This window comes from Bactrocera latifrons, unplaced genomic scaffold (genome assembly GCF_001853355.1).
Source record: "Bactrocera latifrons isolate USDA-ARS-PBARC rearing strain unplaced genomic scaffold, ASM185335v1 scaffold_82, whole genome shotgun sequence".
In the NCBI taxonomy this organism is placed as follows: domain Eukaryota; kingdom Metazoa; phylum Arthropoda; class Insecta; order Diptera; family Tephritidae; genus Bactrocera; species Bactrocera latifrons.
The window spans coordinates 439,503-456,403 of record NW_017537512.1 but is presented as its reverse complement, the minus strand read 5'-3'; the positions used below and the strand labels follow the sequence as shown (position 1 = coordinate 456,403).

The following is a 16,901-nucleotide window of genomic DNA, read 5'->3' as shown; positions in this document are numbered from 1 at the left end:
AATAAAAAATGAGCAAGTTTAAAAATCGAATAAATAACTTTTCCCTCTAAAATTCTACAGCCACCTATCGACATATTTACTTACAAATATACATATACCATATACTGACAAACATATGTATATACAAAAAACTTTAACCATTGCTTCTATCTTATTGTCCGTAACTGTATGTTTATATTGGTATGTACCATATATTTTCTCTTGCTGGCAACTCAACGCAATCTTACTCAAATCAAATCACATCAATATGACTGGTGCAATATTTCTTCACGTAATCTGGTCAATATTTTAACTAAAAAAAAAATTACACGAAAAAGTAGCATTTAAATCACACCAAACAATTCAACAGTGTCAACTAATAAAAATCGCAATAACCGAAAATGTATTTGTTATTTTAAATACGATTGTAAATTTAATACCTTTTTTAATTGCATTGAACGCAAACGGCGCGCTAAAGATAATATATAGCAGTCAGTGGCAATGATTGTTGCTAATGAGGTGTATAGCAATACATACATATGTATTGTAAATATATGTACATACTTATATATAATTATTTGGGGAATCTGATATACAAATATATTATATATTTGTGTGTGGTAGCTAATGTATCTATCTATATTTTTGTTGTTTATGTTGCCAACATATTTATATGTTGTTTTTGTGCTCCCAAATGTGCCTAGTTAAACATAATATATATAAAATACACTGTATATGTGAAATCAATGCCTAAAATGCAATAAAAATAAACGAAACCACAATTATTTTTGTTGCTTTTGCGTGGAAAATCAACGAAATCAGCGTCAAAATAATAAAAATAATTGAAAAACAAAAATCCAAACTAAAATTTCTCAAACAAGAAACACTTGCACAAAAAAACTGACAATTGGCGATTTATATGAAGAACAATACTTAAGCATTTACAAAAAATATATATATATATTAGTAATAAATTTTATCTAGTAAAAGCAAGTAATAATTGTAACAGCAAAGCAATAAAAAATTTAAAAAAAATAATTTTCGAACCGAAATCTGGCACAAATTATTTATTATGGACTTTTATTAAACACTCCAAGCAATTATGGTCAGTGATTTATATATAATATTATATATGCATATATATATATATACATATATATGTACATACATATACATAAGTCATACACATTACCGTTAGCATTACAAAAGTCGCTGAGCAGGCACCACATTTACTGTCATGTATGCAACAGTCACTCGGCCGCACACTGAACTCCCGAACACACCTCAACGCTATCTATGACAGTTATTAGTTGCCAGTATAGTAGACTATTTGATTCCGGTCAAAAAATGACTTCATTATCAAAGCAATAGAACATGCATTCAATAGCCAATTCGGCGTACACTGACTGACTCTCAATGCTCACTCGCTCAGTTGTTCACCACTCACACAGCTAATGATTTATGAGCGGCAAACGCATGTCGCATGCAGTTCAGTTGCAGGTATTGATCACTCATAAAAAAAAATTGTAAAATTTGGAACATAATTGTGGCTAAGGCTTGCACCATTTTGCTTCTAATATAAATTATACAATACATCTTATGTATGTATATGTTTGTATATGAGCAATCAAAATATTTGTATTGGCATTTTTGGCAGCCAAATACCAATGAACTAATATTGAATTACTAAATCCCTGCTATAAAACATGTAAACATTGGATAAGCACAGTGGGTCGTATTGTGGTAAAAAAAAGTTCCAACTTTAAAAAGACGTTTTTACATTCGACATTACATTCGACACATTTTTTTTTTAATTATATAATTATTTATTCGATTTAATGCCACTTTTTTTAGAGCAGGCAAACAATGGAACATCTCTTGTGCACTTGTCCCTTATTGGAAAAACTACGCAGTAAGCATTTGAGGAGGTGTCGATAGTGAGGCAGTAGATTCTGTTAAAATTCGCGTCCAGTGCAGGTATCCTAAAGATTACTCCTTCGACCCACAAACTAAACTTCTATGGTAACGCAAAGGGCCAAAACTTAATGCAATTTTCTAACTAAAATTTACGGTTTCAGACACCAATGCCAGAAACATTGAATTTTTTCGATTACTTCGAATCAAGCCATTTTTGGACAACTTGTTCTCTTTGTATTCCACAGTATTCCAGTGAGGAAGTTCTACATCGACCAGAACAAATGATAGTCAGAAGCTACAAGGTATGGTCTACATATAAGGTGGTTGCGGCAGAATTTGCCAGCCACTGTTTTTCAAATGTTTTTAACCAGTCTTGGAACATTAGGCCGCGCATTGTCATGATGAAAAATTATTGCCTGGTGCCTAGTGACAAATTCGGAACGCTTTTCGGCATTGGCTCGCTTCAATTTATTGAGTTGTTGTCGGTTGAGTTCTACCATTAATAATTTCACCCGATTTTGGAATTGTATAATTCCACCATATTATACAAAACATTGCCTTGAAATTTAAAGAGACCGAAGATATTCGACTTTCCTGTTGATTTTTTCTGTGGGCCACGTTTCACATATAAGATTTTACGCTTGAGGTTATCATCATGGATCCATTTTCAGACATGCGTCAGAATCCGTTGCTAAAACGGCTTCTTTTTGTAGCGTTAAAGCAGCACTTCTGGAAATAAGAATTGTTGTTTTCAACTTCAACTTGGCTTCAATTTATATGGCACCTGATTTACTCATTTCTAAATGGATCCGATTGCTTCTAATGGTTTCGAAATATTGCTTGAATGACTTCAAATGATTCTGCAAGCTCTTCATGTGTTGACAGCAATTTTCATCGAGTAATGCTGCCAGTTCTTCGTCTTCAAGATTTTTGAGACTTCAGAACTTTTGAGACTTCAGAGAATTGATTGAAAAAGTATGTCATACATATGGTATATAGAAAAAGACGCAAAAAGACAGTAGCTTTCCAACGCATGTTCCACTATTGGATCTATAGAAAAATAATGAAGTTACGTCATCTCTTGGCTAATCTCACGAATATAATCATATATCCAATACAAATATAACACTTTTGACCATTTAGGGGGCTTGTTTACCAAAACTATACCCTTCCCAGTTAGCTAATCTATCACTTATGGCAAATCAATACAACTTTTTTGACGTTCAAGTGCGCACCTACTGCTTTTACAGTTATTTGCGTATGTATGTACATATGTATATGTGTGATTATATTTCGCAATTTCTTAAAAATAATTTATGACTAATAGTATATCGGCTCGAGTGTGTATTGCTTGTAGTACTTGCTGAAGACTATTACTGTAATGCCTAATCGGCAAGCAATTTGATCGAAGTATAAAATACATTAGGGCAATTCTTGACATACTTAAAACAAGTTTTTAGAATCTTAGATCTTTTATTAATCATAACATATAAGAAGTGAAAATTAAAATCATGATCTAAAGCTCTACAAAAAGATGCGGCGACGAACAGAAGGTTTCCAGACCGGAGCATACTCTTTTAGGAACCAAAGTGGTGATCTACTGGCTGAAGTTCAGAGCATACTAAAAAAACAAAATTGAGGGGACAGGAATAGATGTTCACTAAAAAATTCACTAAATATCAAATCATAGAAAGGACCGATGAAAGAAAGATCGGCATACACCAGTTCTTTGTCGAAGCGTTTGGGTCTGGTAATGAATGAGGACAAGACGAACTATCTATTGCCATCAAACAAACAGTCATGACATTCGAGACCAGGTTCGCATGTCACTGTTGACAGTCATAACTTGGAAGTCGCAGATAATGTCCTCTATTTTGGAACTAGCATTAACTCCAGCAATATCAGCTTGAAATCTAACACAGAATCATTCTTGTCAACGGGTGCTATTTTGGACTGAGTTGGAAATTGAGAAGTAAAGGCCTCTCTCGACGAACAAAAAGCGAACTCTGCAAGTCACTCATCACCGGCCGTGCTATATGGCGCAAAGGCATCGACGATGTCAACATCTGATGAGTCGGCGCTACGAGTTTTGGCAGCAAGGTTCTGCGGAAGATTATGGTTCTTTGCGTATTGGCAACGGTGAGTACTGCATTTGATAGAACGATGAGCTGTACGAGATATGTGAGAGCATTAACATAGTTCAGCGCATTAAGGGGCAGGGGCTGCGATGGTTAGGTCATGTCATCGGAATGGATGAAAGCACTCCAGTCCAACACGAGAGTACTCGACGCAGTTCCCGCCGGGGAAAGCAGAGGAAGAGAGAGACTTCCACTCCGTTGGAGAGATCATGTAGAGAAGGAACTGGATGCACTTGATATATCCAATTGGCAAAAAGGAACAGCGACTGCCGCGCTGTTGTAAAATCGGCTATAACCGTGTAAGCGGTATCTACGCCAATAAAAAAAGAAAAAGTGCCTCCCTAATGTTTATAAATATATGAATTTATTGTGCTTTAACTGCTTTTTTGTACAAATTTTACAAAATTCCTCAACGACTAGTCACAGCATTTGTTAATCAAGCGGTTTGACAGCTTAGGTGATCAATCTGTCATTTAATTAAAGCGTGATTTGTCATACAAAGTAACTGTAAAGTGTCAACTTGCCAAGCAAATGCAAAGTGTATGTGATTTCTTAGACATACATATAATATGTATGTATGTATATAAGTCTTAATATGTATGAACTGTGTTGAAAGCAGCACGTCGGCCCGTGCCTTCAATTCTAATCAAACTTACACACGAGCTTTGTAGCTTTTCAAAAAGCGTCGCAAAAATTAGATTTATTTTCTTAATTAATATGCGTAATTGTTCCAGTTAAGATATGAATTTTTAGTATTAAACTTATAGTGAGGTTAGGTTGTATAGGCATATGCCGACATACACTTATGTAGCTGTAAGTTTAATGTTTTAGGATGGGAATTGTATCTAGTATGCTAAAGATCTCCATATCTATATATAAAAATGCCGTCATTTACTTGTAAAATGCAAAAGAACTTATCATCAAATTCGATGTAACCAATATACATATAACCATATTATAACCAAAATTCAATTCCTCGGTTCGGTTGTTCTTCCTGTTACAGCTTTTAGAGCAATTAGAGTGATGTTTTCTCAAAATATTTACGACTAACCACGTATATATAGAAAATCGTAGGTGAAGCTACCTGAAAAAATTCTTTCTTTTTTTCCACAAATACAAGACTATTCCCAAATCGTTTTAAAACTACCTTAAAACCCACTACTTCTGGTTTATTACTGAGTACATCTTGAGAAAACCTCGAAAACGTAGGAATCTCATTGTTAAGGTTATAATTCTTGGAAAAATATAAGTTAGGGTCCATTTTGATACATTATTGAGTTAACCCGAAGAAATATGCGGAAACCTAAGCATTTTATTGTAACAGTTAAGATTATAATTCTTGGGGGCATATACGTCAGGGTCCCTTTTGATTATTTACTCACGGAATTGATTTGCCACCAAGTTCTGGAATTCTTAGCTGCGATAAAAAAAATAGTACTTTTGGTGCTAATGTGGACAAACTGAAGAACAATCTTTGACGAAAATCCACTTTTTATCAAAAATCTCAAATCATCCCTCATCCATGATGTTATTTTCGATAGAGAGCTTGAAATTTGTCTATTTATTTGATGAATACTGTCTATTTATTTTTAAACCCTCACAGTTCTTTTTGAGATAAATGAGTTCAACAGTCAAAGATTAAGACACTTAGACAAGAGAGTGATGCTAAGTCGGTAGAGGTCTTTGAAAAGGTGATAAGAAAAATTCTGTAGAGGTACGGGAAATTGGGGAGAGGTATTTGAAAGAGTGATATGAAAAGTTCGAAGGAAGCCTTTGAAATGGTAAAAATAAAAATTAGTTAGATATCTTTGAAAGATTGATACGAAAAATATGGGAGTAGTGTTTGAAAGCGTGATTCGGGAGAGACCTTTTGAAAGGGTGATACGAAAAATTCAGGAGAGGGCTTTGAAAGAGTGATACTGAAAATTGGGGAGAGGTATTGGAAAGAGCGATATGAAAAGTTCGAGAGAAGCCTTTGAAATGGTGAAAATAAAAATTAGGGAGAGATCTTTGAAAAAGTGATACGAAAATTCGGAAGAAACCTTTGAATGGATGATACGAAAAAGGCCTGCAGATATTTTGAAAAGCCTAGGAAAGCTTATTACACTACTGACAGATTTAAAAACTGTAAAATATCACAAGATTGACCTCAACTTCGTAGAACATTATTAATGCGTCTAACGTATGTATGATCAAAACTGGCAAGGCGAGCGAAAATTTTTGGGAAGAATAGTATCATAGTCTCTTTTAATGAATCTGAAGTTGAAGGACCTTGCGGAAAGAGCTTTCAGGATGTCTTTGAGCGTCTTGGAGAATTTCTCCCGACCAAACTTAAGGCGGATATGCAAAAGCTGCTCAAATGCCTTCAGTATTAAATCTTGATAGTAATATAACTGTGGTTTTGGTACAGTTTTGTTATCCGAGTTTTCTGGAGCAACCAATTAGCTTTGTAATTGTGACCATTTAACTAACGGATGCAGCATTTTTAATGGAGTACAATGCAGATTATTATACGCTATAAGGAAGGAGTGGATTTGAAGCTCTCTGTAAGCTTTAAAACCATTTCATGACGATAAAAGAATAAATTAGGTTCTGTAATGAAATTGCGTAAATGAAAAAGTGCAAACTAAAGCATATACTTGTAAGTACATAAAAGGTTCAAAAGCATCATGGAACGAGTTTTACCATACGATCAAATATCACCTGGACTGGCAAAAAGACTTCAATTATTTTAATAAGCACATAAAGAATACAAAAGCATACATGGATCGAGTTTTGGCATATGATCAAATTTGACCCGGACCAGCAAAAAAATCTCATTTATTTTAATAAATCCGTTACTATGAGCTAGAAAATGAAAATGTGCAAAGTAATTGCATATAAGTACACAAAGGGTTTAAAAAAATACATAGAAAAAGAATAACCATATGATCAAATATGACCCGGACTGATAAAAATAAATTTCTATTATTTTAATAAAAAAAATACAAAACGAAAATGTGAAAAGAAATATAAATAAGTTCATAAAGTGTCCAAAAGAACAGGGAAGGAGATTTATCATTTATCAAATTTGACCCGGATTTACAAAAACATTTCAAGTACTTAAATAAAAACCGTTGTTATCAGGTCTCTTTGAGCTTCAGCATATTATATACAATTTCTTTGTATGATTTTTAATTAAGAAATATATTTACTCTTTATACCTTAATACTTTATTTAATACATGCTACTACAAAAAACAACAATAAAAGCCTTTTCCAACACCATTATACCCAAGGCTACTACTATCAACAAAGTTGAAATTTAATTACATCAAAAAGGCCAGCAATATACATGTGTATATAATCACGTGCATACCTACGTGTGTATGTATGATATTTGCCAACAGTCAAAGCGTATGACAAGTGAAAGCAGAGCCTAGAAAACGCCCGCGCCGCAGCGCTTGGTGTGAATTGTTGAAAAGTAATCACATTTCACTTGTTTAAGCCAGAAAGATTTTTTGGCAATACACAGCTGTCAGTATCACATGACATAGGGACAAAAAAATGCAAAAAATATATAAAACAACAACAGGATATATAATATATAAAACAACATAGCAAAACTCGCTATGTAACACATATGTGAAATGGCGGCAGAAAAAATCAACACATATGCAGCGCCACAAACGCACCAACGCTTATTTATATAAATGTTTGTTTGTATGTATGTATACATATGTTGATATGTAAAAAAAATATTTCCCGCGGAAAAAAGTGGCAACATAAATCCACGCTGTAAGTCTTGGATAAGCTTTTGCTGTGTGGCGACGCGGCGTCATATCAACTTTGAGCGACAGACAAACTGTGACAGCGCGAAATGTGTATGTGCACATGTATATATGTATGTAAGCACATAAGTAGAATGTTTATATATTGGTTATATCTGATAATGGAAGCTGAAAATTTCATTTTATATATTGGATAGTCGAAAAAGTCTTTTCGTATTTCTAATCAAACTTATAATTTTTTTATATTTATAATTAATTTTAATGAACCAAATATGTACCAATGTGGTCGGCCACCTTTTGTTATTTTTCCATTAGAGACATTATTCCATCCGTGTAAAACTTTGTTGGTTTCACGGCGAAAAACTGCGACAAGTAATTTTCTTCTTCTTCTCTTGAAGCCAACTTTACTTCATTAAGGGGGTTCTGCATTGTCCGAAACAAATGGTAGTCCGATGATGCAAGGTCAGGGCTACATGGTGGATACAGCAAAACATCCCTGTCAAGCTCTCCCAGCTTTTGCCGAGTCAACAAAGATGTGTGTGGTGTAGCGTTGTCCTAATGGAAGACGAAGCCTTTTCTGTTGATCAGTTCTGGCCATTTGTTTCGATTGCACGCTTCAATCTCATCCGTTGTTGTCGGTGTAATATAATATGTAGAATCAATTGTTCAACCAGGCTGAAAACGCTCATAGTGGATGATTATTTTCTAATTCCACCAAGCACTCAGCATAACCTATCGATTCGTCTATTCTGGCTCTGCGACCATTTGTTGAGCTTCACCACGCTTGGAGCATGATCTTTTTCGCACATTATTGTCATATTTGATCCACTTTTCGTGTCCTTTTACTATTCGCTTCAGAAATGGTTCGATTTCATTTCGTTTCAGGACACAGAATCGCAGTTGTTAATTTGGTCCATTACATTTTTAACACACATACAATTCACGTGGTACCCAAACATCGATTTTTTTTTTTTTTTTTGCCAGCCTTTTTTAAATGGTTCAAAGCTTAAAATCTCACGACATAATATGATTGTGAGTTCTAGAGATATACTACTGCAACGACATCTCATAACAAAATACGAAAAGACTTTTTCGATTACCCAATATTTACATATATACCGGAACAACTACGATAAATAAAATTCAATGTCCTAAAACAAGCTCTAACCTACTAGATATGTATTTACGCAAATTGGAAACAAATACACACACACACACACATAAAAGCATACGTATGTACATGTAAGAATGTGGAGTGTGAGCGCCAACGAATATCTCAGCAATCTAACTGTAAGTGTAGCGCACTGATAGGTTAGTCACCCACGCGCGCCATGATGGACAGCATGAAAATACGCCAACAAATACGCCATTTTCACAAATCTGTTGTCCTCGCAATTTTACTGCGCACAAGCTTACAAACTGACGTACGTGTGTATATAAAATGTGTATTTGCTTATGGTAGCACCACAAAAATTCGCCATTGCTGCTGGATAATGCTGCTTGCGCAACACTACAAACCTTGAAAGCTGGCATACATATCAAAGAAATATGCATACAGATAAGTAAATATATACACACTCGTATTTATATTATATATGTCTGTGTACATATATAGAAACATACATATATGTTATAACCACTCCTGCTGTTATGTATTTTTCAATCAAAAAATCTTTGCATATTCGCTTTTTTGTTATTGTTTCTACTTCAGATTGTTTTTTATACCCTAAACAGAGTATGTGAAGTTTGGCGCAACGTTTTTAACAACCAGAATGAAAACGACGAATACCCTATGAAATATTACATACATATGTATGTATATGCGCAAACTAGTGTCCCAGTTTCGAATATATCGATCTGGAACTTTGCTGAACTTTCTTTGCTCTTCAAGCAGCTGCTCATTTGTTGGAACCAGTATCGGACTACTTATAAGTTATAGCTGTCATACAAACTAACTGACCAAAATCAAGTTGTTGTATGAAAAACTTTTTTATTTGCTGAGAAAACTTTACCAAATTCAGCATAACCTATTTCTCAAGCCATTGCTACAATCTCCGAACATAATATTTGAATCGGATTACTATAGCGTATAGCTGTCATACAAACTAACCGCTTAAGTTCTTGTATGGTAAACTTTTTCATTTACCATGTTATCTTCACGAAATTTAGCTTAACTTATTTTCCTAAGCATTGCTACCATCCCTGAACAAATTGTTCAGATCGGACCACTATAGCATATACCTGTCATACAAACTAACCGCTCAAAATCAAATCCTTACATAGGAAACTTTTTTATTTGATGAGACATCTTCACGAAATTTGTCATAACATATTTTGGAAGGTATTGCTATATTCTATCAATATATGATTTAGATCGGACTACTATATAATATAGCTGCCATACAAACTGACCGCTCAAAATCAAGTCCTTGTATAGACAAATTTTTCGTTTAACAAAATATCTTCACCAAATGTGGCATAACTTATTTTCCAAGACATTTCTACAATATCCGAAGAAATTGTTCAGATCGAACCACTATAGCATATACCTGTCATATAAACTAACCGCTCAAAATCAAGTTGTTGCATAGGAAACTTTTTTATTTAACAAAATATCTTAACCAAATGTGGCATAACTTATTTTCCAAGATATTTCTACAATATCCGAAGAAATTGTTCAGATCGCACCACTATATCATATAGCTGTCATACAAACTGACCGCTCAAAATCAAGTCCTTGCATAGGAAACTTTTTTATTTGTGCAGGGCATTATAGCTACGTTACTTTTTCTTATTACTTATTGTTTTTGTATCATATTGTTGTGTTTTTTTTTTTTTTCAATGCCTTTCGCCTTATTTTACGCCATGTCCATGTCATACGCTTGGGAGATTTACGCTTGCCAGCTCAGCGCACAATGATCCACAAACGGAATAATGGATTTTTGGATTTGCTCTTTGTCTGTCGCTTATTATTGTCCTGCTGCATACATACATACATACAAATATTGATAGTACATACAAATACTTATATTGTATATAATATATATTTACGTATTCAGCGTTGGCGGTTGGCGCTTTAAAATCACACATTACTCAAATTAATTTTAATTTTTTTTTTCTTCTCGTTTTGCTTTGCCCATTTTTCATGTTTCGTCCATTTCGCTTTAGTCCACAACTTTGCTGTTGTTATTATATACACTTGTTCGTACATATGTTTGTTGTTATGTGTATATATTTTTTGTTTTCTGCACTCTGGTAACGCTGTCAACGCCTGGCTCATCGTCGCCAGTTTTAATTAACTGGGGAGTACACAACGGCTCCGCAGGCAAGTTCTGTGCGCGCGATTTGATGAAATGGTTGGCATGAAATTCATCAGGTGTAATGTGCGCGATATTTTAAAGTTGCAGTAAATTTAATTTGGTTTTTATATGAGTTTTGTCTTATCCTTAAGATGAGGTAGCATATTAATTATATTTTAAGAGCAAACAAATATAATTCGAAAATTATAAAAAAAATTCGAAAATTATGTTAAAACAAAAACTAAAATTTAAAATTCAGAAGGCAAAAAAAAATTTTTTTTAAATAAAAAAATTGTATATGCTATATCGACCGGAAAGTCAGATAAAATTCAGATTTTTATGATTTTTTAAGAGGTATTTTGTTTAATAAGTAAATAAAATTTTAATATAGGAGGTGATCCAAGTAGAGTTCATTTTTTCCAAAAACTTTTTTTACTAAGTTTCTGTGTTTTTTCCTTCAAAACAGTACGGAACCTCGAAATGAATCACCCTTTAATAATCAGCGATTCACTTTAACACCCTTTAGATTGTCTTGTTACCATAGCCGATTGACAGGAATGCCCCCAAAAAATAAAAGTATTATAACGATACCTCAATATAGGAATAGTACAAATTTTAATTTTTGAAATGCCGTCATATAAAGTTTTTTTTTTTTTTTTGTAAAAAATCACTTGCTTAAAAAATTTAAATAATTATCAATACATTATCCTCCTATCTCCTTGGATCGTTAACAGACAAATATGTCGAAGAAAGTTAGGTTAGCTTAGATGTCTGATGATATACAAGTATGTCTATTAAAATTAGGCTATCTTAGCCCACTAATCCCTCAAGTTTACATGGGATCACACTCAAACTGTTACGTACAGTTCTTTGTCCAATCCAATGTGATTTGCCTTGAACTGGCAAAAGCAGGATATTGGAGGAGGAGGTGTTGAGCTGATTCTCATATTTTCCCAAAAATATCTACGGTCATGTGAAATTTTTAAGTCGGAAGTTCCAGCTGATTTGCCGACATGTTTAAAGTTTGCGGAGCTGATTACATTAAGTTAAAAAATTATTCTCAATTATTCTATAATATATTCATTATGCTACTAAATGCAGGCAAATTAAATTTATAAGTGGTTATAACCCCTTGAACCCAAAAACAAAAACAAGTATGTTTCTTTGATAATTCCATATAAAATATTCTAACTCAAAACTTTTGTTATAATTGATACAAATCGTCCGTCACCTGAAATGCAAAACAGCCTGCCATAAAAAAAAAAATCGAAAAAAACGCTGAAATGGCTGTGAGAAAAATTTTATACCATTATCAGAATAGCATAAAACAAACTTTGTATTGTATTTCTGTTTTTTTTTTTTTTTGTAAATTTTTGTTTTTTATTTCTAATCCAATTATTTCTTCTAAAAATAAACCAAAACCTGCTTTATAAACTTCGAAAAAATCGAATTTTTTTTTTCTTAAAAATAATCTGAGAATATGTCCCCAAAGTTAGAGATGGGAATTCGAAGTATTTTCGAAGCTAGAAGGGAAATACTTACCGAGCGTCTTGGGTAGAAAGCGAAAATTTTGTCGCGCGATTTCTCGGTTTTTCGTTTTTACGATTTTTATTAATTGGCGGGCAGGATAGAAAAAAAAAAACTAAACGTCGTATGAAATTGGGGCAAAGTTTATTATCTTTGGCATTCAATTATTTAAATTTATTTTATTTAAAATAAAAAAAGAACTAAGAAAAGTCAAGTTCAACATAATTTTTTGGTCAAAAACCTCTTTTTTATTTATAAAATATTTTTTTAAAATTTTACAATTTTTTTCTAACTTTTTTAGTTTAACTAGAAGATAAATTATTAAAAAGTATGAATCTCTTTGATTTTTTTGTTTCCGACAGAAATTGCGACCTGCGTCCTGCCTGCCATGCGAGATGCATCGGGGAATTACTTCCCGATAGATTAGATTTCGTATCCAAAAAATTTATGAATGATGTTGAAATATATAACTATAAACGCTAGAAATTTCGCTTTAATCAACTATTACTTTCCCACCCAAAAAAACTCCTAAAAATCGTTTTTTTTAAGCCTCTAAAGCAGGCTCCCCCCTTAAGGGAGTCTTCTTTTGCATTTTCTGAGAAAGCTTGCTATAGTAATTTATACTTCAGAAAGCCAAGCATATACTAAACACAACTGATTATATTGATATATTTTTTTGGGCAGATGTTATACCAACCTAGAAAAAAATATTTCGACGAATTGATTTTCTTGCGAAATTTAAATTAAACAGTATTACTATTTTTTGCTCACACTGTAAAGACCGTACGTAGTCAAACAAGTAAAAAAAGCCCAACTGCATAAAAACACAAAAAATAAGGCTAGTCCGGGTCATATTTGATCTGATGGTACTGGACCTTTAATTGAAAATTATTTAAATCTAAAAACATGAAATGATTAGTTTGCCCAAAATTGCATTTTTTTTTTTTTTTTTTTTTTTTAATTTTAAATTTTGATGGAGTGCTCAGAACAGATACTTGCGATAAACTGAAATATTTGTCTAAGCATTAGCATTAGCCGCCTAATTTGTAAAAATTTCAAAACTCTTTGCCGAATTATAAGTAGCTTTATAGTATGTTCAATACGTATATAGGACAAGTATCATAAAGAATCAGCGCTATCTCTGGCTTTCTTCTATCCAAGTGGGATACTCTTTCGGATCGACTTTTTAACCTACACCCGAAAGAAAATTTGACACATAAATATTGTTTAGACCCATGGAAGTGTTATATGAAAGTATAGTTTTTAATAAAAATATTTATTTAAGTTTATTTTTTATAATAAAACAAGTTTACCGCACACAAGGGAATTTCATTTGCACCTTTAAGTATTCTTTCATCAAGATTTTTAAAGATAAAAAAATATAAAAAAATTATAGAAAAAATTGTGTAAAGAACTATTTCGTTTTTAAGTTAAAGCACATTAAAACTGAATCTCACAAGCTCAAATTATATTTTTTACTAAACTAAAACTCAGCGACATCAATTTTAGAACGGAATTTCACTGAGTTTTCGCATTTATCATAAAGCATGTAGCATACAAATCCATTATGGCGTGTATAAAGCTCGAAATTTGATTTCTTATTGGAAAAGTACGGAAACTTTTGTTTTGTTTGTGGAACTATATCGTCACCTGAAATGCAAAATAACGCCACACCACTTTTCATAAGTTTACAGGCGAAGATAAAACGATATAATAGAAACAAAGTTAGAAATTTGGTTATAAAATGGTTATTATATCTGACAACGATTTTCAATTGGTTTTTTTGATAAAAGCACTTTTCAAAAACTTTTGAGCTTGATTTTTGTTGATTAATGTTTACTATATTCAAGCGAAAAGTACATAATAAGCACACCATTAAACATGTTTTCCTTCAACAAATTTTTGCATTAGCAAACTTTTTTAAAGCACACGCATTCATTAACTTCACTAAAGTCACTCCACTTACCGTCGGCGATTTTCTTTTTCGGCAAGACGGCTTTAAAAGCCGACACCGGTTGATAATCTTGCGTCTGATCGCTGCCATGTTGTTGCTGTTGTTGTTGTTGATGTTGCACGCGTTGTTGTAGTAATTGTGTTTGATTCGGTATTGTGGTCGCTGCTGTTGTTGTGATATTAGAACGCATATTTAGATCGCGTAACGGCAAACTGGCTGCAGTGCCACCGTTGCTGCCACTAACAAAATTACTGGGAAAATCAGCGGCAACTGCTGGCTTAAAATTACCCAAACTATAGTCGAGCGGTAGGTGATGTTGCTGTTGTTGTTGCTGCTGCTGCTGTTGGCGTACAGCGGCCGCACAGATTGTTGGTGACAGCGAATGCGTTTGTGGCAACGACGGCAATGTTGTAGGCGCTGTTGTGGGTTGTGTGGCAGCCGACGGTGGGTGTGGTAAATTCGCTTCCATTTTCACAATTTCCATGTTCCGGTATGTGTGTGTGAGGGGAATTATTTTGAATTTTTAATTTGCGGGGATTAATTTTGTATAATTTTTTGGAAATTAACTTTTTATAGTTTGGAAATTAATTTTTTAATTATTTCTTTTTTTAATTTCAAAAATTAATATTAATACAGTTATAATTACTTAACTAAAAAGTAAAAAAATCCATACAAATTCACAAGCAACAATTCGCCTGCGAAAATTAAAATTGACTTTCGTAGATTTATTACACACATAACGTTTCTATTTATGGCTGGCCACCTACAAATGCCAATTATATATAGCACCGAAAGCATGCGTCTAAAATACGTGCTAAAATACTTAAAATGCTCTACTATAGACTAATATTTCWTTAATCAAGTGCTTACCTTTAGAGCGCCAGTAGAATGCAGCAGCGTTTTAGAAAAGTATGAGATTAGTATTCGCACAAAAGCGTGTCTTTAGTTTTTCGCGCCAATAATATACGCTTCAACAGCCATCCACCACACAATGCCTAACTAAATCTATTTACATATCTACGTAGTAGGTGTGCGCCCAATTTTACACACTTTGGCGAAATTGTTTTTTAATTTAATAAACAAAATAAAAAACAAGACAAAATGCTACAACATTAACTTGTATTTTTCTCGCTTTTCCGAACTACTCACTTGTTTTGGTGTTGAAAACTCAAAACTATATACAAAACCTCTTGCCACAAGCAAATTTCAATAATATGCTCACAAAATGCTACACACAACAAGTCAATTGATCGGCGTCACCTAAGGCCATTAGCAACAACAGGCGAAAAACACTCTCAGCAAGTGCCTCAACATCGAGGAGACGGAGACACGACGTAACGCCTCCTCCATACGGACCAGGCTAACCGGGCTGCCAGGCACGCGGGCAGTTGGACGGTCAGCGTTAAGAGCTAACAAGCCAGACGCCGAAATAGAAAAAAATCTTAATAAAAGCAGCAAAACATAAATAAATACGTATATGAAATATTTAAATATTCATTGTACAACCAAACAAATGTACTTCGCAAAGATAACAACAACAGTAATAGGTTGTGTCAGAAAAAAAAAATTGGGAGTGTGCGGGTGTAAGTACTACTCAGTGGCCCACGCACACAAATTTTTTTTTTTTGAAAATTGCTGGTTTTGTCATCACCTTTTTGTTATTGCACAGAATGTTTGATTTGTTTTGCTTGTATTTTACAGTCTATTTTGTGGTTGTCGGCAAAATAAAATTAGCAATGTTTATGCACACAAAATTACAAAATATGAGTCGCATTTGTTGCAAAAAACGTGAAGMAACAGATTTTCCTGGTCCATTGTCATAATGTACTTTTTATAAAATCTTGAAAAAGAAAATGTCTTGGCAGTAAATTTTAAAGTNTTTTTTAAATATTTTTTGTATAAATATCTTTAAAATTTGGACGCGCGCGTTACATTTTTAAGAAATTTTTACTGTTTGACATTCGCATTGTGCGCGCACGACATTATTTTAGTGTAGTTATCCGCCAGTTGGTTGGTGTGTCTTCAGCGTCATCTATTGTACTAACAGTAAAATTAATCACTGCTTCAGTGGCTACCATCTGCAACGTCGCAAACTGAGTGAAACTGATTTCCGAAACTGGCGCTGAGACTTCTCGTTGCCCTCATATGTCGCCATATGCGTATATACATACATACATATGTACACTTGTCGTTATCGTTTTATGCTGCAACCCCCGCGCAAGCTTTAATGTCACAGGCACACAGTCACTGCTGTCGCACTCCTCATACCGTTCAACCTGCCAACGCAAATACACAGTAGCTGATGCTGTATATATGTA

General features: G+C 33.6%; 1 protein-coding gene across 1 annotated transcript in view; it reads right to left on the bottom strand.

Moving 5' to 3' along the window:
* LOC108976980 (zinc finger protein 628) overlaps nt 1-15,110 on the bottom strand; it is a 53,966-nt gene extending 38,856 nt beyond the window's left edge. Inside the window, exon 1 of the mRNA XM_018946446.1 lies at nt 14,596-15,110. Coding sequence (XP_018801991.1) covers nt 14,596-15,067 — 472 coding nt within the window. The 5' untranslated portion in view covers nt 15,068-15,110. The remainder of the gene's footprint in view (nt 1-14,595) is intronic.
* Nucleotides 15,111-16,901: the final 1,791 nt, after the last annotated feature.